Genomic DNA, 21321 nt, shown 5'->3' on the forward strand with positions numbered 1-21321 from the left:
CTGCTCACTCCTTTTAGTATTACAACACTCCTCTGACCCCTACGGGGACCCTCAAACCAAAGATTCTAATGTTGATTTCACTCTCCTTCACCAAACCCTGATTCTGTCCTTACCTCCCTCCTTAACCAGCCTAAAATCCATGGTCAATCGTTATCATTTCTCCCTTGAATCCACATAAAACTACTGTGTCCCTCCATTATATCCCTGTACTCATCTGGCAAAACCCTAACCCTGATGAAATCCAACTCTACCTCCTCTAAATCTCCACAAGAACAATTGAATATGGTTGGAGAAAGTCACGCACATATGTTGAGTAGTTTCACTTTAAAGTAATGACCATCAACCCTCAAGTGGGCCCTCCATGCAGCCCAGAAATCACGCTACAGTTCCAGAGAACATCCTGGCTCCCAGAAGAAGACTATTTCAAGCCTTCTCTCCTCAAACCACTGACATCCCTCACCCCAACTCCCAACTGGTGGATTGGCTTTCTGTGTCACTGGAAAAATAGAAGCCATCAGAAGAGAACTTTTCCAAGCTCTGCCATCGCCTCTCCCACCTACCTACATCTGTGTCTCTCCCTCCTGCATCACCAATTTTTCCCACTTTACTGGCTCATTCGCATACAAACGTTACCGGGATGGAATTTATCTCATATTTTAAAAATACTTTTATCTTGTCCTCTCATATCCCTACCACCCCCAACCCAAGTTTCTCTGTTCTCCTTTACAACAAAACTCCTTACAATACTTGTCAATCATTGGGTACTCGCTGTTTTCAATTCCTTTTTTCCTACTCTTGTCCCTCCACATTTTCCTGGAAATAGCCCCTGTAAAGACATTCGTGACCACAACATTGACAGACATAATGCTGAATTCTTTGTTCTCTTCTTATTTGTCCAGTCCGTAGGATTGGAATAGCTGCTCACTGCCTCTTTCCTGATACACTTACTGCAGTTGCCTCCATGTCTTGCTGCACCCCTCCTGCCTCACCCATCACTCCTTCCTGGCCCCCTTGCTGGCTTTTCCTTGTCTAAATGTAGGACTGCCTGGGGCTTCGTTCTGGGGCTGGTTTTCTTTCTCTACATTCATTATCTTGTGCATCTGATCCAGTCTCATGACTTGTAATATGAACGAAATGTTACTCATTCTGTGATTATAACTCCAGCCTTGATATTGTCCCTGAACTTCACACACATCTATATAACCCATTCCATCACTGCTTTTCTTATCTCAGTTAAAGGGCCTCCATCCTTCCTGTTCCCTTGACTGAGAACCTTAGCGCCATAATTGATTTCTGTCTCTGCCCTAGCCCAACTCCAAACTGGCATCAAACCCTAATGACTCTTCCATCAAAATCAGTCTAGAATCTGCCTGCTTCTTACCACCTCCACTTAATTGCCTGATGTAAAATAGAAATCAGATCGTGGTAACCATTGACTCAGAATCCTCACTGTCTCTCCACATGACTCTGACTAGTAGCCAAAGTCCTGACAGTGGTCTACAAGGCCCTGCATGATCTCACGCTACCCCCATCTTAACTACTCTGACCTAGTTGCCTACCACCCTCCTCTGACTTGCTTCACTTCAGCACACCAGCCTCCTGCCTAACCCTAGAACATGCTAAGCTTCTGCTCCCAGGGCTGTTGCACTTGTGAATTTCCTGACCTGGAATAGGATGGCCTCTTACCTCTTTCAAATCTTGGTTCAAATGCCATCTTCTCAGTGGGGCATTCCCTGACTACCTTATTTGAAATCTCTGCTTCACTTTTTCTTCATGGAAACAATCATCATCCAGCATCCTGTATCTTTGACTTTTTTTTTTTTTTTTTGTCTAATATCCATGAGGTTAGGAGTTTTTATTTAATTTTTTGGCTTCTGTAATCCCAGGTCCTAGAACAGTGGATAGCACATAATATCACTGAGTGAATACTTGATGTGGGAGTTGGTTCAGTCTGTCTTAACAAAGTAGATACTGTGGACTGGGTGGCTTGAACAACAGGAATGTATTGTCTTCCAGTTCTGGAGGCTGGAAGTCTGAGACCAAGGTGTGGGCAGGGTCAGTTTCTCCTGAACCTTTCTTGGTGGCTTGTGGATGGCCACACTCTCCCTATGTCTCCACATAGTCATCCCTCTGTACATGCCTGTGTCCTAATTTCCTCTTTTTATAAGGACTCTAGTCGCACTGGATTAGGGACCAGCCTAATAAACCTATTTTACCTTAATAACCTCTATAAAGGCCCATTTCGAAGTATGATCACATTGTGGAGTACTGGGGATTAGGACTTCAACATGAATTTGCAGAGGGACACAACTCAATCCATAACACCTGATCAACTTGTTGATCAGTTTGCAGAGATGGAATGAGTCTCTTACAGGGTAAGGATCAATGTTTAGGCTCAGTCGGGACATAAAAGGATGGGAGCAGCAGAGCTCAGATAAAGTTATCCATTCAATTCTGGAACAGATGAGTGTTGGGGAAAGAGTGAAACTCTGGGAGTAAATGAGGTTGGCAGAGAGTGCTCCTCTTAGCCAAAGGGTGAGGCACAGGGATGGGGCTAGGGAGGGGCAATGTGGAGGAAGGTAATGGAATTGGTGGTGAGGAAAGAGGCAACTGGTCAAGGCTTGCAGAGGGGAGAAGGTAAGGAGTCACAAGTGGTAGGTGATTGAGAATTCTGTTCCCTGGGATAGGATCGGGGATATTGGAGATACCACTCATAGGCACCATGGCTTACATACTTTGTGGGACCCAGTGAAAGTGAAAATGAAGGCCTCTTGTTCAAAAAGCATTAGAATTTCAAGATGGTGATAGCACAGCCTTGAGCCAAGTGTCCAGAGCCCTCTTAAGCACAGGGCCCTGTCTGACTCCATAGGTCATACACCCACAATTCCGTCTCTGCAAAATGGGATTTGATACAGAAATGGGGGCAGGTAAGAAGGCAATGAAGGCCTTCTCAGCCCCAGCCTCTCCAGTCTCAGCTTTACAAGGCTCTAGAGAGCACCAGCTGTGGATGTGGCTCTGTGTGAGATGCTAGGGACATAGGAAGAGACAAGGCCCCCGGCCCCAAGAGAGGAGGCAAGTGTGCACATAAGTGAGCTACCAAATGAACACAACGCAGCTGGATGCAGGCCACAGCTGATGTGCATTAAGCTCACACTTAAGCGCCAGGCACATTCTATATGATTAGCTCCATTACCCCTTAGCAACGCTTTGAGGCAGGCACTGTTAGCATCATTCCCATATGAAAGGTAAGGAAACCAAGATGCAGAGAGGTCAAATCACTTGCTGGAGATAATAGAGCCTACTAGGTAGTACTGCCAAGAGATATAGCAGGCAGTACGCTCCAGAGGCACTGCTATTCTGCCTCCCCCCGCTTGCTATCCCCCAAGGCTCCCATGTTCATAGTCTCTTCAGATAGTCCTGAGAGTGGAATGGTGGACTGGGGTGCGGGGAAGATCCTGCAAGACCTCACAGTAGAGATGTCATGCGCACTGTGTGGGAAGAATGAATGCAAGTGCTCTGGCTCCACAGTGGGAGGAAAGGCATTCTGGGCAGTGGGAAGTAGAAGTAGCCTCATGTTGCTGGAGCCAGAAGCTAAAGTTGGAGTGCCAGGAGGAGGGCAGAAGCCATAGACCCTTGTGCACATACTGGAAGAGCTGCTTTTTCAACAGTCAGCTGTACAAGGGTCTATGCCGTGTTAAGATCAGGATGGGAACATGCTGGTGGGCTAGGAAACTCAGGAGGTTAGTTCCAGAAGAGCCTGTGGAACTCTGCCCCACAGGCTCCGGGGGCATGGGAGGAAGGCCGTAGAAGAGCTGCCCTGGGTAAGGAAGATTCCTGCAGCCGTGGAATAGCAAGCAAGCTAGGGAAGAACTCTTAACAGGAGGCAGAAATGGAAGGGAAAGCACCATGCGGGGAGAGAAATGTAGGGGTGGGCATCGGGGGAGCTAGGGGATCTGGGCCCTGGGTGTTGGAGAGGAGACGGCCTGTGGCAGTGAAGACCTTCTCCCACCCCTCTTCCGCCCCCTTGCAGGGCAGGTGGCTAATACCCGCCCTGGGATAGGGGTGGGAGTGGTTCTGGAAACGCCTTCTGAGACTCATTCCCATCAAAAGCAACACTTGGGGTGGAGGGAGGAAGAGGACGCCAACACCAGTGCCTGGTCGGGTTCTAGAGGTGCAGAGAACAAAAAGGAACCCTGAAAACCCAGCATCCCCTTCTCGGAGGAAGGCTTTCCTAGACCCAGAGCCTTAGCCCACTCGGAACCCCCTTGCCCCTCTCTTAGCAGTCGACCTGTCATGTAGTTCTTCCTGGACTAGTGTAATCTCTGCTATGCGTCTTGTCCTGCCATGCTAAACCTCTCACAGTGCGGCCTCCAAAGGAGCCCCCATCTAGCGCTCCTTGCAGGCCCAGAAGATTCCTTCTCCCCTTACTGAGCCTTAGAGTTTTCCAAACCCATTTCCTCCTTCAACTCGCTGCAGCCTCGCGAGGGAGGCAGAATTCTCCCCATTTCTCGGTCTTTTCAGGAGAGAAGCCTGCCTTCCCAGGGGCAGGGTGGGGTTAGGTAAGTGAGGAAGCCAAGGTCACCCAGTCATTGGCGGAACGCGGCCTCGACTCGGCCCTTCTTCTGCGGGCCCTGTGGATCCCTGGCAAGGCAGGCCTAGGCTGCAGGCTAGACCCCCTCTCTTTTCGGCGGCCCCAGGAGCCGAGCGGGCCTGAATGGCAGGTGAGCCCGGAGTGGGGACAGGACGGGGGTTGGGCTGCGCAGGGACGCCTGGCGCGCGGGCCTTGAGAGCGGCCGCCCGAGCTCCCTGCTGCGCGGTATCTTCCGAGGGCCCACGCCTTGGGTCACGACTGGACCAGGGCTTTGGCCAAGGGTCCTCTGTGCGCCCCAAGCCCGCCAGTCAGGCCCCGCCCCCCGGCGGCACGGGCGGGGGCAGGGGCGGCGCCGGCTGAGTGGGGCGCGGGCGCGCTGTGCTCGGTGCGCGCCGCCGCCCCTCCGGCCCAGCTTGCCCGCCCGCTCTCCCAACCCCCTCGGCCCACTCCGTCGCCCCCACCCCTCCTTCCTCCACTCGGCCAGGAGACCCGGCGGCCCGGTGCGCAGGGCAGCGCGACGATCGCGGCCTGGCGATCGGGGCACTGCGGTCGTGGCGCGCGAGGCGCGGGGCGCGAGGCCAGCCCTGGCGCGGCGGGGTGTGGGGGGCGGGCAGCTGCGGAGCTCCCAGAGGAGAGCAGGGGCAGGCAGGGGGGTGCCGAGGTAATGGGCAGGGCCTGGGCGCCCGGCTGCGAGGGGCGGGTTTCCAGGCGCACTTCGGCCCTGGAGGGGCGGGCGACAGGGTACCTGGGGCGGTGGGAGGGCAGCAGGGAGGGAGGGAGGAGACGACTGGGCAGGACCGGGGGGCTTGGCAGACGGGGAGCAGGTGGGCGGGGACAGGGCCCCTGCTGGAAGAGGCGCAGCAGCGAGGTGGCGGGCTGCGTGCGCAAACAGGGCGGCCGCCTTCTGGGCCCGGAGAACGGTGAGGCCATTTGGGTTGGGTGTCCCAGTCCCGAGGGCACGGTTCAGTGTCCAGGGCCAACGAGCTGGGCGCAGGGCATTGTTGGAGAGGGAAGACCTAGAGGCCTGGCCGGGCCAAGGTGATGGGGGGGGTCTTGAGCAGCCCCGGGAGAAGATTGTTGCTGGGTCAGGGCGCTGGTGTCCAGCGAAGGTGGGCGAGGACAGGCACTTTCAGAGCTGGTCTGAGTGGAAAGGGACAAGGGGGCCCCAGAGTTTGAGTTTGAGCATAATTTGGGAGTTGTTGTGTCACTGGGTGGGTCGATGAGTCATGCGATTTGGAGATCACGGAGCCGTTTCCTGGCGATCAGTTCTGAGGGATGGAAATAAGGTCTAGGGTATGGAGAAGTGGTCTGGAGGCCATGTCTTGGGACACCAGGTGCTCTGGTGGTCACCAGGCTTCATGTGAAGGACTTTGGGAGTTGTGTCCCAGAGGGCTGAGATTCAGAAGCTTCAGTCTGGGGTGGAGTTAAGCAAGGTCTTTGTGGTGGCCAGTTCCCTGCCTTCCTTCCTTTCCAGGCTGTCAGGATTCAGCTGTGTTCCTGTGGGGAGTGGGTTAAAAATTCCTTCCGCCTACAGTCAGCTTTACAGTATCCACCAGGGGCAGGAGGGACATATACATGTATGGCTGCAGCATCATTCTCTGTCGTGGAGCCCTCACGCTTGCTTCCTTATTGTTGCCATAGTAACTGTCTATTGATGGTGTATTTATAGGGGAAGAAGCAGGCGCTACATTTTGGGGAGGGAGGGGGAAGAGGCCTCATGGCAGGCGGCAGCAGCAGTGAAGGTGGCTACAGAATTGCTAATGGAGTGGACCATGCCGTGGGAACTGTTTTGGGGGGTTCCCGGCTCGACTGAAGCTTAAAAATGAACTGATGACTTTAGCAGATGCATCAGGATAACATGTATTTGGGTCTATGATAGGTGTGACATATAGCCATCTTTGACCAAGGCTAGGTGTGTGGGGGACAAAAGATGGATATATATAATCTATTATGTAAATTTTTCCACATTTTTTAAAAAACCACTGCAGTTTCCTTTGATAAGCAATGCAACATATTTTTCTCTCTTCCCTTATTAGTTAAGACTATATGCATTCTTTTCAAACCCAGATACAACAGCTCCATTTTTCTTCAATCAAAAAATCCTTGCCATGAGGCATACTACATCCACACCCTCACCACATAAAGCTCAGCTATCCATAATGCAAGCATAATTTTGAGATCATATTCCATCTTGGTTCTGACAAACATTGAGGGCCAACTGTCTCACAAGGCAGTCCCATCTGTTGGCAAATTCACATGTTGATAGTTTTGAATGGGATTGTTACAGGTTTCAAAAGAGAAAGCCCCTTGATGTAGCTTTTCCACAAATAGGTGTCAGATTTGCTGTTTTACCTTTAATTTTCCTTCCTTCCTTCCTTCCTTCCTTCCTTCCCTCCCTCCCTCCCATCTTTCTTTCTTTCTTTCTTTCTTTCTTTCTTTCTTTCTTTCTTTCTTTTCTTCTTTCTTTCTTCCTTTCTTCCTCTCTTCCTTTCTCCTTTCCTTTCTCCCTTCCCTTCCCTTCCCATTCCTTCCTTCCTTCCTTGCTTCCTTCCTTCCTCTCTCTTTTCTTTCTTCTTTCTTTCTTGCTTTCTTGCTTTCTTTTCTTTCTTGCCCAAATTGGAGTGCAGTGGCGCAATCTCGGCTTACTGCAATCTCCGCCTCCCTGGTTCCAGTGATTCTCCTGTCTCAGCCTCCTGAGTAGCTGGGACTACAGGCGTGCACGGCACCGTGCCCAATTAATTTTTGTATTTTTAGTAGAGATGGGGTTTCACCATTTTCTGGTCAGGCTGGTCTCAAACTCCTGACCTCAGGTGATCTGCCCACCTCAGCCTCCCAAAGTGTTGGGATTACAGGCATGAGCCACTGCGATAGCCTAAATTATTGATTTATATCCCAACTGTTTGCCAAAAGGATTAGGTGACATATTATACATGCACAATAAGACACTGAAAACATAAATAGAAAGCTGTATACCACATCACAGGAGAGAAGCATATGTGCTTAACAACTGGGCTTCCAGTGTGCCTATACTTGACTGGCAATAGTGATGCTGTACTTCCTGGCAGCCTAGGCAAAAAGGAGGGCTCAATGGATTCCGCAGTTCACGTGTCTTGCAACCAGTTAGTCATAAAACCAGAGCTTCTGCTTGGGGAGGGGAGCAGTGGGGTGATTGCTCCCAGATGTGGACAGCTCAGCAAGGGCTCCAGAATGTGTGTATGAGTGGGCGTGTGTGTTGTGGGGAGGGACAGAGGGAGCAGTGTGCTGTGACCACGGTTTAAGTACTGGCTGGATAGCTCCTTAGCAGGAGAAAGGCTTTCGGACAATAGCTCACATTAGGGGCAACTCTTCTAGTTGGCATCTCAGTGTTGGTCATCTAAATTCATGTCTTGATACTCTACTGCTATAGGATTTAATGCAAAGAGAGAAGAGAGGCCTGGTTCCAGAACATTCCAGGTATCTTGCCTCTTTGTCTGGTGAAGATGAACACAGTGGGTCACCTGGGCTTGGGTCTTCTGGATATGCCTGGGAATATGAAGAATGCAGCATTGCTGTGCATTGAGGATGAGACCCTGTAGAAGATGTGTCAATTGAAGATTGCTGTAGGCTAGTCCCAGCAGGGCAGTGACTTTTGAGATGGTTGATGATGTGTTAAGCTTTGTTTTCAGGGAACGTGCTTGTCATTGGAGGTATCTGTGACTCACCATTGTGATCAAAATTAGTTGTGAATTCTGGTCCTGCCACTGTCACTGTTGATTTGCTTAACCTTGTCTGAGCACGTCTCTCTGGGCTTTATTTCCTCATCTATCTCTGAGGTCCTTTCCAACTGGAAGTTGCAAAGATTCATTGAGGGGAGCAAGGAAGGAGGAGCCTCAGTCTGTAGGAGCTTTCCTTTCTTAAAGAAAAAGGTCAACCCCTAGTTCTTATGGATGCTCAGAACATGTTCTTGGGGGAAAACGCTTAAAGGTTTGCTTTGGGCCCTGCTGGGCCTGGGGAGGTCTCTGGAGAAGAGCTTGGGGCAGAATCAGAAGCAGCAGAAGCTATGGGTGGCTGCATGGAGGATGATGCGCCCCACAAGGTGCTGCTTCAACCTTTTGACCAGGCCAGTGGGAAGGGGGCACATCCTAGAACCAAGAGGGTTCCCTGTAAATTTCTAGATGTGGTTTCACTGCAACTTTGCTTTTCTCTTACTCCAGAGAAGTGAGACCCTGGAGCTGAGGGAGCATCATGGCAGGTGAGTTTTTCCAGACCCGGGCAGAGCTGTGGAGGGTCATGCTTAGGGGTTCATGAGTCAGGTTTCAAGTCCTTCCCAGCTTCCCTGCCTCCCACCCCCCAAGTGGCCCTGTAGCCATTTTCCAAATAGCTGAGTAGCAGTTTTGCCCTCTCAACACTTTGGCTCCCTTCTGGAGCATATGTTACTTGTAGATGTGTACCTACCCAGACTTGCCTGAGTGACACTAACGTGACAGGCCATAGGACCTGGGGAAGGGTGCTTGCCCACTGGCAAAGACATGCCAGCTTGGGCATCCAGGGGGAGTTGCTTTACATGGGAACCAGGAAGTCCCACCTCTAGGTGAACAACAGGAGCAAACGTCACCTCTTCTTTCATCCTTCACAGTCTCAACTTAGGCTTATGTGGGTGCAGAGCTCAAGCTATTCTGGTCAGCCTGGTTGTAGCTGGGTCTCTCTCTCTGGAATAAGTAGATATGTGCACCATCCAAAGACAGTATTGTAGGGGGAGTCTGTGCCCTGTCTGTAAAGGCTTAGACTCTCCATCTGAGCCCTGCTACTTCCCATCCCCAGAGGTGCTCTTAGGCTCATGTATGCCCACTTGTCTGATCTAGCCCAGGCTGGCTTTGCATTAGGCTTTCTTGAACAAGACTATTGATGCCAGACAACCTGGTGGCACAGGTGGATGTTCAGGTGGAGGAATGCCACCCTGGTAGAGTCTTCTAGGATTATCTGGTATTAGTTCTACCAGTATCAGCCTTAAAGAGGAATACATTCTCATTGCAAGGGCTCCAACTTTCACTTTTCAAGGTGATGCAAAAGATACTGGAGATTTAGTCACTGAAGATTGCCTACTCACAGTTCTTATTCTTTATTGTTCCTGTGCAACGTGCACTTTCCTTGCAGTTGGCTCCCATTTTCTTCCATGTAACCAGGGGCCTGAGCCTTGTTGGGGCCATGGTATTCTAGACAGGTGTATCATGGCACCATAGAATGTCAGCCTTTCCATCCCTTTTACAAAGGGCTGGCCATGTCCTTTGATCAGAAGCCTAGTGTCTTGCCTGCTCACTCGGCCTTGTTTCCCTGCGTAATTATGCTTCAGTTGCTGGGCTGGGCCTGGTTTGAAGGAGCCCCTGGGCATCTCCCCATTCCAGGCCTCAGTAGGGCTCTCTCTTCAGTTTTTCTGGAGGCCAAGGATGCCCATTCGGTCCTGAAACGATTCCCTCGTGCCAATGAGTTCCTGGAGGAGCTGCGCCAGGGCACCATCGAGCGAGAGTGCATGGAGGAGATCTGCAGCTACGAGGAGGTCAAGGAAGTGTTTGAGAACAAAGAGAAAACGGCATGTACCACCCTGGGGCTGGTTCTGGGAGTAGAAGTAGCCTCAGGAATAACAAGAACAGGCCCTGGTAATGCAGATGAGTCAGAAGCAAGGAAAGCCACCCAGCGTAAGGCATAGCCACTAGGGCCATCAAGGAGCAGATAAAGTCCGTAGAGTCCCATTGTCTGACTCTTTTGGGGTCCTCCTCACTTGGGAGCATTGTCCTTTGCCCTTGGTACATTCTGCTGCCTCTCTAGTAACTCTCTGAGACAAGTCAGATGGGGAAGGGTAGGAAGCAGCAGACTTACTGAAGGTCTCTGAGCCCACCTGGAGCTTGAGCTTCTCGTAAGTACCCCTTTTTCTTTTGCAGATGGAGTTCTGGAAGGGATACCCAAATGCAGTATACTCAGTCCGAGACCCCTCACAGAGCTCAGATGCCATGTACGTGGTGGTACCCCTTCTGGGGGTGGCATTGCTGATTGTCATCGCCTTGTTCATCATCTGGAGGTGCCAGCTGCAGAAAGCGACCCGTCACCACCCCTCCTATGCTCAGAACCGGTACCTAGCCAGTCGCGCCGGGCACACCCTCCCCCGGGTCATGGTGTACCGGGGTACCATGCATAGTCAAGGGGAGCCTTCTGGGCACCGAGAGGCAGTGAGCAGCCCCCAGGTGGTGGTGGGGCCCAGTCAGGGGGGCAGGACCACAGTCCGACTTGAGAGCACTCTCTACCTCCCTGAGCTCTCTCTCTCCAGACTGTCCAGCACCACCCCTCCCCCCTCCTACGAGGAGGTGACTGCGCCCCAAGAGAGCAGCAGTGAGGAGGCCAGTATGTCTTACAGCGACCCACCCCCAAAGTACGAGGAGATAGTGGCCGCCAACCCTGGCGCTGACAAATAGTGGGACGTTTATGCCCTGTCCCGGATGAATGCCTCTTTCTGAGGTCTCATATTTTCTTTTGAACTTTTTAAAGACTGTGCCACCACAAAACAGCCTTAGCCTCCTTGTTGCCAAATAATTCCCTAACTGCGGAGTTTTAGGAAGTCAGCTGTCACAGACAAGTGGGGAGGGTGGGGGTAGGGACCACGCATGAGTCAAAGCTCCCGGAAGAGCCAAAGGCCAAAGTGCCCAACTCTTTCGGATGACCCCCAAGCCTCCAACATCCTGTCTTTCCATCAGGAACTGGCTTCTCTTATGCCAAAGGAATCACCCCATTGAGTTGATTGTAACCAGAATGTCCAAAGGCCCAGCCCAGGGGCTGTGGGGCTGGCTGGAGGCCTGTCTGTGTCTGGAGCCCTGGACCACAGGGGTAAGGGAGGGAAGCCAGCCTTTCAGCACCCCTTTTCCTCCACAGTTCTGTGCTTTCTGTCCTTGCTTATATTTGGAGGACAGGGACAAGGATTGAGCAAAAACAAAGTGAAAAAAATCATGACAAATAAATAATGAATACAATAGAACAAAACTCTAGCACCCGGGCCGTTCATAGGAGGCCAAGGGAAATTGATCACATGGATCTGTGATGCCCACCTGCCCCAAAACCTGTCCCCACATTCCTGGAAGGAGGACAGGGTGTGTGAAGCATGAGGGCCAGAGGGCTGGGTGGCAGAGTTTCCTCATCCACATTGACCAAGGGGCCCACGTGGACTCTGCCATTCAGTTTCTAGTGTGCTTGTCTCTCCAGACATGTGGACCAGCTGTGTTCAAACCACTACCCACTGGCATGAGCCTACTTTTTGTGAATGGTGCATTGAAATTGAACTTCAGATTGAGAATTTCTCCTTAATGATGGTGCCCATCTCGGGAGAAGATCCTAAAGTGTCCCTTTTAAAACACTTGTGGAGAAGCCCGTGGCCTGGAGTCGAAGGCCCATTTGGGGTTTGCTCTGCTGTTGCCAGGTGCCAGTCTGTTTTCAGTGAGGCTTTGGACAGCAGTAGGGCAGAAGGCACCTGCCCTTTAACTGTCAGTGACCATGCTAGACACTGTTGATACCGCCTCCCCCTACTTCCGTCTCCATCCTCTTGACGTCGACACCAAACCATTTCTCCTCTGTGGTGCTTTAAAAACTGTAGCAAATTTTTGTATGGTGCAAGAATGCATGGCCTGGGTCTATTGGCAACCACAGCAGTTTAAAACTCACTCAGTTGACAAGCTTCTTTCTATCAAAATATCTCTCTAAGGCAGACATTGGGACTCATTCCTTGAATGCAGCCCTGCCTTCAGGCCACAGAGGACTTCTGGAGGCTGCTATAGCCCTGAGGACTTGCCCTGGGACGTGCTTCCAGTGAGAAGGCTTGTGTCTCTATCCCAGTGAGGCCACCAGCTTGGACCACTCGACCCTGTGGCTGGGGTTTTCCATCCTTCCCCCTACCTCATAGGCCTGTTGGAGGCTGACTGAGCAAATGCCTGTGAAGTGCTTGAAGTGCCAGGAAGCCAGTGAGGTTTGCCTTAGGAAGAGTCTTCTAGAAAGGTGCAGGTTGTAAGGAAGCAGTCTTAGCTGAGGCCCTCATATGCCTCTGATGTTGAGTCTCCACTTGGGGAGTCAATCTCCCGTCAGTTGACCCTTTCCATCCTCTCGTCCTCCCCAGAGCTCCCTGATGCCAGAGATGCTAAGCAGGTGACATTCTACCTTTCATTCCTTTGTCTTTCCTTCCCCTGGGCCTTCAACATTGCACTCTTGCCCTTCGTCACAAAGGGGTTTTTGGCTTAGAAGGCCCCTGCTTTTTCCATGTTGGGGGACCTGGGGAAACCTGAAGCTCGGGGCTAGCCCTGGCTCTCCCAATATTTCTTCAAGTAGGTGCCAGAGTGTGACCTGGGAGCAGGTGAGAAGAAACTTATCCTAAGTCTACTCAGCACAGAGCCGGGCATGAGCTCCGCTGATCAGAGCCAAAGGGAGCTTGCCAAGAAATGCCCGCTGCCTTTGGCATCTGAGTTGCAGCTGGGTGGTAATGGGAGAGAGCAGGAAGAAGCCCAAGGCCTGGCTCATGGAGAGCAGCATGTGTCCTTCAGGGACTGAGGACAGGCCATGGGAAGAGTCACAGGTGGTTGCTTAAGGCCTGTGGTGTTCGGTTCAGATGCTTCATGATGTTCTGCCAGGTGGGGTTGCACCATGGTCTCTGGGATGGTTTTTGCAACACATTGTAGAAAAAAGACTGTACAGCACACAGCGGCATCACTCCTTGCGGTGCACACTTGGCTTTTACGAATGCCCTGTACATATCTTTTCAAACTCTGTCTTTGTATGGAGGTGGATTTGATACAATGCTAACTCTTTTGTGGCTACATTTTTGTTGTTTTTGGACTTCTATGCTTCTATGCGTGTGTGTGTGTGTGTGTGTGTCTGTGTGTGTGTGTGTGTGTGTGTATCTAAGTGTGCACGTTGCCTTTTCTCATTGTTTATCTGAAACAATAGCCGGTGTGCAGCTATATTTGTACCAGGAGGGATCCGGTCTGAAAAGAGGAATGTCACCCCCCCTCCCAGGGCTGAGTAGCCTGATGACAGGACCCTGAGCAAGGAAAAGTGACATTAACTATTGGACGCCCAACCCCCAAAGTTGTCATCCTTTGCCTCCTTGAAAAAGGCTTTGGAAGAAGACAAAGCAGCTCCATTCTGCAGGCCTCCACCCTGTGCAACCCCCGCTCACACGCCCTTTTGGCATGATGTCCCTGGCCCAGGCTCCTGTTCTGTGGGCGTCAGCAGCTGAAAGAAATCTGAGCACTCCTGGGCATGTTTTTTTTTTTTTTTTTTTTCTTTTTGTGGAAAGATGTGTGACTATTGACTTTGGGTATGGCGGGGCTAGTTACTTAGATGTTTTTCATTTTTCAAAAAGAAGTCTTTAAAAATTTCTTGAAATGTGACTGTCACTTGTTTTCAACCAAAAACTTTTTAAGATTTTTTAAAAGAAAAATCGAGATCCTGTCCCTCCCCCCACTCCCCATTGCCTCTGGTTTTCAAAATGAAAGCACAAGTGCAAGAGTGGGGTGCACAGGTGCCTGGCGTGTAAACACCACCCGCACAGCTGCGTTGAGCGCTGGCTGAGGGAGACGCAGTGCTGAGCAGTCAGCCCCGGGAGGTCTCTCTTTCAACTTCCAATCCCACTGCCATGAATGTGAATTCCTTAGGGTGCTTCCAGAAACAGGAGTCTGCCTGATCTGTCGGACATCGCCTTTTTGGTAGCCCGAATATGAGGAATTCAGGACAGGAAAGTGTCTTTTTGTCAAGTAGTCAGAGCCAAATGGTTCCCCTCTTCCGGTGGGTGGAGCATCACAACCCCCAGCCGGAGCTGATCTTTTGACAACCAAATGACATCCCATGAGAAGGAAGAAAAAAAAAGTTAAACACTGCCTCTAGATTGTTATTTTGTCCGAGAGAGAGAGATCATGGAGAGAGTCTCACTCACGGAGGCTCTGTCTTTCTAGGAGTATGCATGTGTGCTGTCTCATGTGTGGACACTCACAGTTGAGGCTGAGATGGATGTCTTGGCAGTACAGCTGCTGGTCTAGGTGGCTTTTCAGCTTGACAAGTAATGAAGCTCCATTTCAGGACTTCACCAATTCAGAAACAAGCACAGCCCCCCACCCCCCTGCCATGGAACTCTACTGATACTAATCACTACAATTAGCTAATTTAAAAGTACAGTAATCAGACTGCTTGCAACTATAGTAAAAGTCCATTAATTTGAAGCCCACTACTTCAGAACTTCGAGAAAATCACAACTCAAGACAATTCACAGTAGCTGTGATTCTGGCTACATAAAAATATTTGAAATATTCTTCCCTTTAGCCAATGTTCAGGGTCTTTTGTGTAAGAGAAATCCAGTTTAAAATGAGTACCCTTTTCAAAGAAAAGGCTCAAGATATTAAGGATCCCTTCACTGTGCCTTCAGCTTTGCGGTTCAGCACTTCTTGTATGTACAGGGTGATCTCTTGTTCTCTCTCCATCGCAAGGATGTTGGATATTGCAGCCTTTCACTCTACTCCTTTATTTATCCTGTGAATAACATAGTTTGTGAACTGGACTGCAATTTAAACTAATACACGTGATGTATCTTTCTAAATATTCTGTAAAGCAGATGCTTCACTGTCAGACTGGCCGCTCCATCATTCGCCTCCAAATATTCAAACGTGGGAGCTTTTCCTTTCAGACTGTGGGCAGCGAGTCTCTCTCTAGCAAGAATTTCTCTGACAAACATACCCAAATAGCACACCCTCTCAAGCTCAATGCCTCAACAGTTGTTTCACTGTACTGACATCTGACTGCTGAACAGTGCCTGCCCTTTACCCACCCCCAGCCTTCAGATCTTCAGGATTGGGACAAATCCCCCAGCTGCTTTTGCCTCTCAATCCATCTCCCCTCACAGATGCCACTTTCCCAGGCCTGAACACATCTGCTATTTCATTCTGACATTGTGAATTTGTGACAGTGGAAACCCTGATATGTGCAACTGAGCTTATAGAAATAATTACTGTGAAATTGATTAATTTTGGTACCACTTTAAACTGTGCTTGTATTCATGTGTTAACCCTTGTCAGCTGGGAAATCTGTGCATTCGGTAATATGTCAGCATTTCACTGGAGCCTGGGAACAACAGACAAACTTGCTTCTGACTTCTCTCTCTCTCTTTCTTTTCATAATTGTTGAGTTTGGCTGTTACATTTTGTCTTCTTCTTTACAAGAAAACAATAATAATAAAGAGCAAATGGCATCCACTTGAATCCTGTCCTCATCCATCTTGGATCCCTACTGACTCCCAAACTTCCAAGGGGTATGGGTGGTTGTGGGTCAGGCTGTAGGTAAGGAAGTAGCCCAAACCAGTCCAGGAGCAGGAAGCAGATATGTCCTGGGTCCTAAAGTTTGTCCCCAGTGTGTAAAATGATCTCCTGACCTGTCTTTCTGGGATGAGGTTAGTAAGATCTGTCACAAATCGCAGCTAGAAACTTCCTAGTCAGATTATCCCTGCTTACTAACAGAGGTGTCCCTTGCTGGAAGGATGCCCTGTTTGGTTTCAAAGCTGGGAGAGGAGTAGAAGGTGTACAGTACTCAGGTTTTGCCCTGGCTGGGCTTCCTGAGTTCTAAGGATGGCAAGGGTCAGGGATTGTTCAGAGGGCAATAATGCCCAGCTTCTGCACAGAGGAAACATGGTCTTAGCCCTCAGAGATTCCCAGCTGTGGGTATGCAGAGAGATATAGCCACAGGAAGTCGCAAGTGCTAGTTGTGCCAACTCCAAGTAATGAAAGTAATCTGTCCTTTAATCGGGAAGACCCTAGAAGTGATGGGACAATGGCAGTGAAACTTGGGACCTCCTTAGAAGACCGAATATGGAGCCCAAATGCCATGAATGGCAGCCAGAGGCCTTGGGGAGATGGGGCTTGAGTGATGCTTACCTTCTGGGGATGCTGGAAAGTCAAAGGAAGGCCCTTCAGGCACACAGATGGGGTCATATTCTGAACGTGGGTTTTGAACTTTAGGCTCTTTTGCCAGAGACAAATGTTCTAGGCAGTGACTTAGGGTCCCACTTTGCGCATGCAAGGAAGTTAATACATGAAGGATGCCCTGGGCTTCCAAAGTCCCCCTTATGCACCATCCAGTGGACTGGGCCTCCCTTGCTAATCTAGCCACAGGTTCTGGGGCCAAGGCACTTGCTTATAGACGATGAGGGCAAGTCAGGGGCAGGGACTTAATGGGGTGATGGTGGAGGGAGACGGTTCTACCCCCAGAGACAGGGGATCAGGTGAAAAGCAGACCCTGTGCCTCAAGGGTGTGGCTTGGGAAGGTGGGGTCCCTCTCCTTGCCCTCTCCCCAGCCTCCCATCCTGCACCAGTGCCACTCCCTCATAGTAGCTGGCCTGAGGCTACAAGGAGTGACAGGATGGAAGGGCAGTGGGGAAGACGCCTGAATTGTGATTATAAATGATCATAGCCAGCATTTATTGAGCACTTAGTATATGCCAAGCCTTGTACATGCACTGACTGACACAATCCTCTCTAGAAACTTGTGATATGGGGTTTATAACTAACCCTAGTTTACAGCAGAGGGAAGCAAAGCCAGCAAAGGCATGCCATTTGACGAAGATCTCATAGAAAGGAAGTCCTGGCTCCATCATGTGAATCCAGGTCTGTCCTGATGTCCCCACCCCAGGTCATGCACCTAGCACTGCTGGTCCCTTTTGGGGAAGGGTGACTTTGCGTTGGTTTTGTGTTGACTATAGATCCCTCCAAAATGCTCCTTTCCTTTCCCTGCCCTATTGGTAACCCCATTTGGGCAGGGACCATGTATAACTTTTCTCACCACTTCTGCCCTAGAACACAGCACAGTGCCTGGATCACAGTAAGTGTTCAATTTTTAAAAACGTATTGACTGATTGTGTTCTAGAATTGGAGCCCAAGCTCCATGCATTAGTTTGCTTGGGCTGCCAAAACAAAATATTACAGGCTGGGGAGCTTAAACCACAGAAGAATTTCTCAAGGTTCTAGAGGCTGGAAGTCTGAGATCAAGGTGCTGGCAGGGTTGATTTCTTTTGAGACTTGTTTACTTGGCTTGCCGATGGCCATCTTTTCCCTGTGGCTTCACAGTATCTTCCCTCTGTTCTTTTCAGTGCTCCCAATCTCCTCTTCCTTATAAGGATGCCAGTCAGATTGGATTAGGTCCTACCCCATTGACCTCATTTCCACTTAATTAGTCCTTAATTACTCCTACAGTCACATGTTGAGGTCCTGGGGGCTTACAACTTCAACATATGAATTTTAGGGGGACAAATTTTGGCTCATAATGCTCCACTCATGGCAGGAAGACTCTTTGTTGCTCCTTCCTCCAACCTAAGCACATCATGCACATTCTGGAAAATCTTGAAGGGTGAACATCACAGCTTCTCTGAGATGCTGGCAAATACAGAGGGGCACCTTGTCAGTCTCCAACCAGGCCCCAAAGCAGTTTCTTCCCTGCCACACTGGACAGACTTGGGACAGCTGCCAAAAGTCTCCACAGGGCAGGTGAGTTGGGAAAGGAGAAGTGGGCTTCAGAATGCTTCTTCCAGGGTTCGTCTGTGGGAAGTGATGTGAGAACCCAAAGCCTGAAGAAGAGACAAAACGTTTGTGCCCCACAGGTTGTTTTTATAGACAAAATATATTGTTTTGGGGAAATCACAAGACCGCCAGATCCAATGACATTAACTTTCAGCATTTTCTCTGAAGAGCTCAAACTGCTTGATGGGTTCAGTTTCACTAGGATTTCTGAGCTATAAAAATAGAGACTGGGTAACATTTCATATCAGGCTGATTGCATGGGATTACAGGAGCCCAGAGGGTGGGCCAATTGGTGGTGGCACTGCTGGGTCCTTGGGCTGATAGGACATATAGGGATGGGTGCTGGCAGAGCATGATGCTCCACAAGCTGGGGCATGCAGGCCCTGGCTGCCTGGAGCTCTGGGCATAGCTGCAGGTTGGGGAAACATCAGAACAGCTGTAGCAATGGTGCATGATGAACTTTATGCTAGGGGAAGTCCAGAGGGCTGAGGCTGGGGGCCTCCAGAGAAAGTCTTCCTGAGGAAGCCATGGCCAACCAAAGTGAAGGATGGGTAAGAATCAGCCAAGCAAAGACCATGCAAGACAATTCAGACAGGCAGAGGGGCAGCACGTGAAGAGGCCTGGAGTTTAGCAAGTCCATCGTGGTTTTAAGGAAACAGAAGACAGGGTAGCATGAGGATAAAGACCTGTGCAAGATGAGATTTGCAAGATACATGGAGGTGAGCCCATGTTAGGCCCTTTAGGCAGCATTCAGAGCTGTAGTCTTTACCCTAGTGATAAGGGGAGGCCACCAAGGGGTGTCTTAAGGAGCAAGAGGGCATGGCCAGGCATGCTTTGCCAGCCATGTGGAAAACAGGCTGCGGGAGCTGAAGAATAAGAGAAGTCAGGGAGGTCAGGTTATTGCCATCGCCCAGGCAAGAGGCAGCAATAGGATGGATGAGGCTGATGACAGAAGAGACAGAGAGAAATAGACTGTTGAGAAGGTTTTTACTCAAACTTTGATAGGCACAAGACCATCTGATTGTTTAGAATGCAGATCTCCAGATCCCACCCTCAGAGTCTGATACCTTGAGTCCAGGGTTGGGCCAGGCATGTGCATTGTGGCCAGATCACTCAGTTGATTCTTCTGCAGGGGATCTTTGCATCACATTGGAAGAAACACTGAATTCTCTATTCAGGAGGTAGAACCATGCATGGTGACTGATTGCATTGGGAAGGGGTAGCAAGTAATCCCAGATGACTCTCAGGTTTAGGGGCTCAGATAGTAGAGTAGATGGTAGGGCCATTCCCTGGGAAGGGTCACAGTTGAGGAGGAGAAGGTTTAGGGGAGCAAAAGACTACAGGTTTGAGTTGACGTGTTGCATATGTGGTGTATAGTGCATTTGAGTGTAGTTGAGGAGGGAGGCCTAGGCTGCAGCAGAAGAGATCAGAATTGCTTGAGGTCTCAGAAAGACAACAAGTGGTCTTGAGTGGGGACCCAATGGCCCAGAAGGGAGGCCAGACAGGTGGGAGGAAAAGCACTGGAGTATGGAGCCCTGAAAACCAAAGGACTAGAGTGTTTCTAGAAGGAGACAGTAGACAATGATGTGAAATGCTTTCAAGAAGCCAAGAAAGATGACAGCCAAAGTGAATTCATTGTATGGAGCCATCAGGGGGTCATTGGTGACCTTGGCAAGGGGTGGTTTCAGTTCCATAGTGACTGAAGAAGCCAGACTAGAATGAGCAGTGGGATGCCTGGGAGGCAACAAGTGGAGACAGTGCATATGATGAAGGCAACATTTTCCAGGAGTTGAGAGTTTAATGGCATAAGACAAGATGCTAAGGGGGGATCGTTTTGTTTTCTAACATTCAGGTCATTCCAATCCAACCACTATTTAGTAATCTTCCAATATGCTGGGCAGCATGCTAAGTGCTGAGGGGCCAGCAGACAAGGTCTCTGTTGATCTCTGTCTTCTAAGAGTGAAGGGCAGGTCAGAGTAGAATAGGGGGCTAGAGATGTTTTCTGAAATTCTCTGGAGCCACCTTCTCCTTGGGACTTCCTCTTGGTTTGCGAGGACCCTGGAGTGTTAATGTGATGACCTTGGTTTATCACTGAATCAGTGAATTGGGTCATATCTCAGCCCTCTCTTCCCACCACTGTCCAGCTTTTCCATCTGTAAAATGGGGGCATAGTGGGAATAGTGTCCACTTCATAGATGGGAACATCTGTCATTAGCTTCCTGTCTGAAAAAAAAAAAAAAAAAAAAAAACCCATGCAGCTTCTCAGGGCTGTGCTTCCCACCTTGGGCCTTCTTTTCTCCTCTCCAACATCTTTCTCCAGCTTGGAGGGGCAGCTGCTCATTGTGTTTTGAGCAGGTCATTGTCTGAGGTTTTGTACCACATTTTCTACTTCTTTCTTTGGCCTCTGATTCTCCTGATTTTTACATACACATCACAATTCAGCCATTGAGCACAGAAACAATTAAAAGCAGATGCATTTTGATCTGAGGAGTCACCACACAGCTGAGGCCAAGGATTTTGTGAGGTCACCTTGCTTAACCCCCCTTCCTGAGGATCAGGAAAGAGACTCTTTCCCACCAGCTCCAAGGGATCTCTGGACACAAGAGCAAAGTGCCCTAGCCTCTCAGCTGGGGGGCAGGGCGACACTGGGCCACAGTGTGACAGATAGGCAGGAAACAAACTCCTCTGTGTCTCTGAAACTTCTGCAACTTTTGGGGGCAGGATTTCTTGGGCCAGTGAAGAGAAAAGGAAAAGGCGGAAGAAGGAGCAGGCAGTGACAGCAGCTGGCTGCGCTAGGAGGCGCATTTCCCCCATTTCTGGGTGCTGTTCTTTGTCGCATGCAGGGTGGTCCCGAGTTGTTTCTAGGGCAGTCAACCAACAACAATTACCCTGAGCTCTTTGCAGCTCCACCTGAGCTGCTGAGGGAGCCTCCCCTTCTCGGGGGGAATATTGAGGTGCTGTTCTGAAGGGACTCAGGGCACAGCAGGATGGTCTCCGGACCCCTAAGCCTGGAGGACTGGGCTGTTTGGGAACCACTTAGCATCTCAGCAACTGCAGTCCTACCTGTTGGTTTGAAAGCCAAGACTGACTCTATGTCTGCGTCTTTAACTTCCTTCTGCTGAAGCGGCTCCTCCTCCACCCCCGAGACTGTACCAGAGTTTCCACCCA

General features: G+C 50.0%; 1 protein-coding gene across 4 annotated transcripts; it reads left to right on the plus strand.

Annotated features, from left to right (window-relative positions):
• Positions 1–4915: 4915 nt before the first annotated feature.
• On the plus strand, positions 4916–15846 carry PRRG3 (proline rich and Gla domain 3). 4 transcript variants are annotated; one of them, XM_001092489.5, is made up of 4 exons: positions 4916–5252; positions 8785–8822; positions 9997–10157; positions 10507–15846. In XM_001092489.5, the coding sequence occupies exons 2-4, from the start codon at positions 8816–8818 to the stop codon at positions 11032–11034; spliced, it is 696 nt and encodes a 231-aa protein (XP_001092489.3). In that variant the 5' UTR covers positions 4916–5252; positions 8785–8815; the 3' UTR covers positions 11035–15846. The 4 variants fall into 4 exon arrangements, with proteins under 4 accessions (XP_001092489.3, XP_077844343.1, XP_014983912.1 ...); XM_077988217.1 differs by having other exon boundaries at positions 4930–5332; XM_015128426.3 differs by lacking the exon at positions 4916–5252 and adding an exon at positions 5405–5511.
• The last annotated feature ends 5475 nt before the right edge of the window (positions 15847–21321 follow it).

Source organism: Macaca mulatta, chromosome X, assembly GCF_049350105.2.
Source record: "Macaca mulatta isolate MMU2019108-1 chromosome X, T2T-MMU8v2.0, whole genome shotgun sequence".
Taxonomy (NCBI): domain Eukaryota; kingdom Metazoa; phylum Chordata; class Mammalia; order Primates; family Cercopithecidae; genus Macaca; species Macaca mulatta.

Excerpts from the sequence above, each read along its gene's own strand:
- PRRG3 (XM_001092489.5), top strand. Across the intron at positions 10,158-10,506 it reads TTGAGAACAAAGAGAAAACG|ATGGAGTTCTGGAAGGGATA; the intron begins GCATGTACCACC and ends TTTCTTTTGCAG.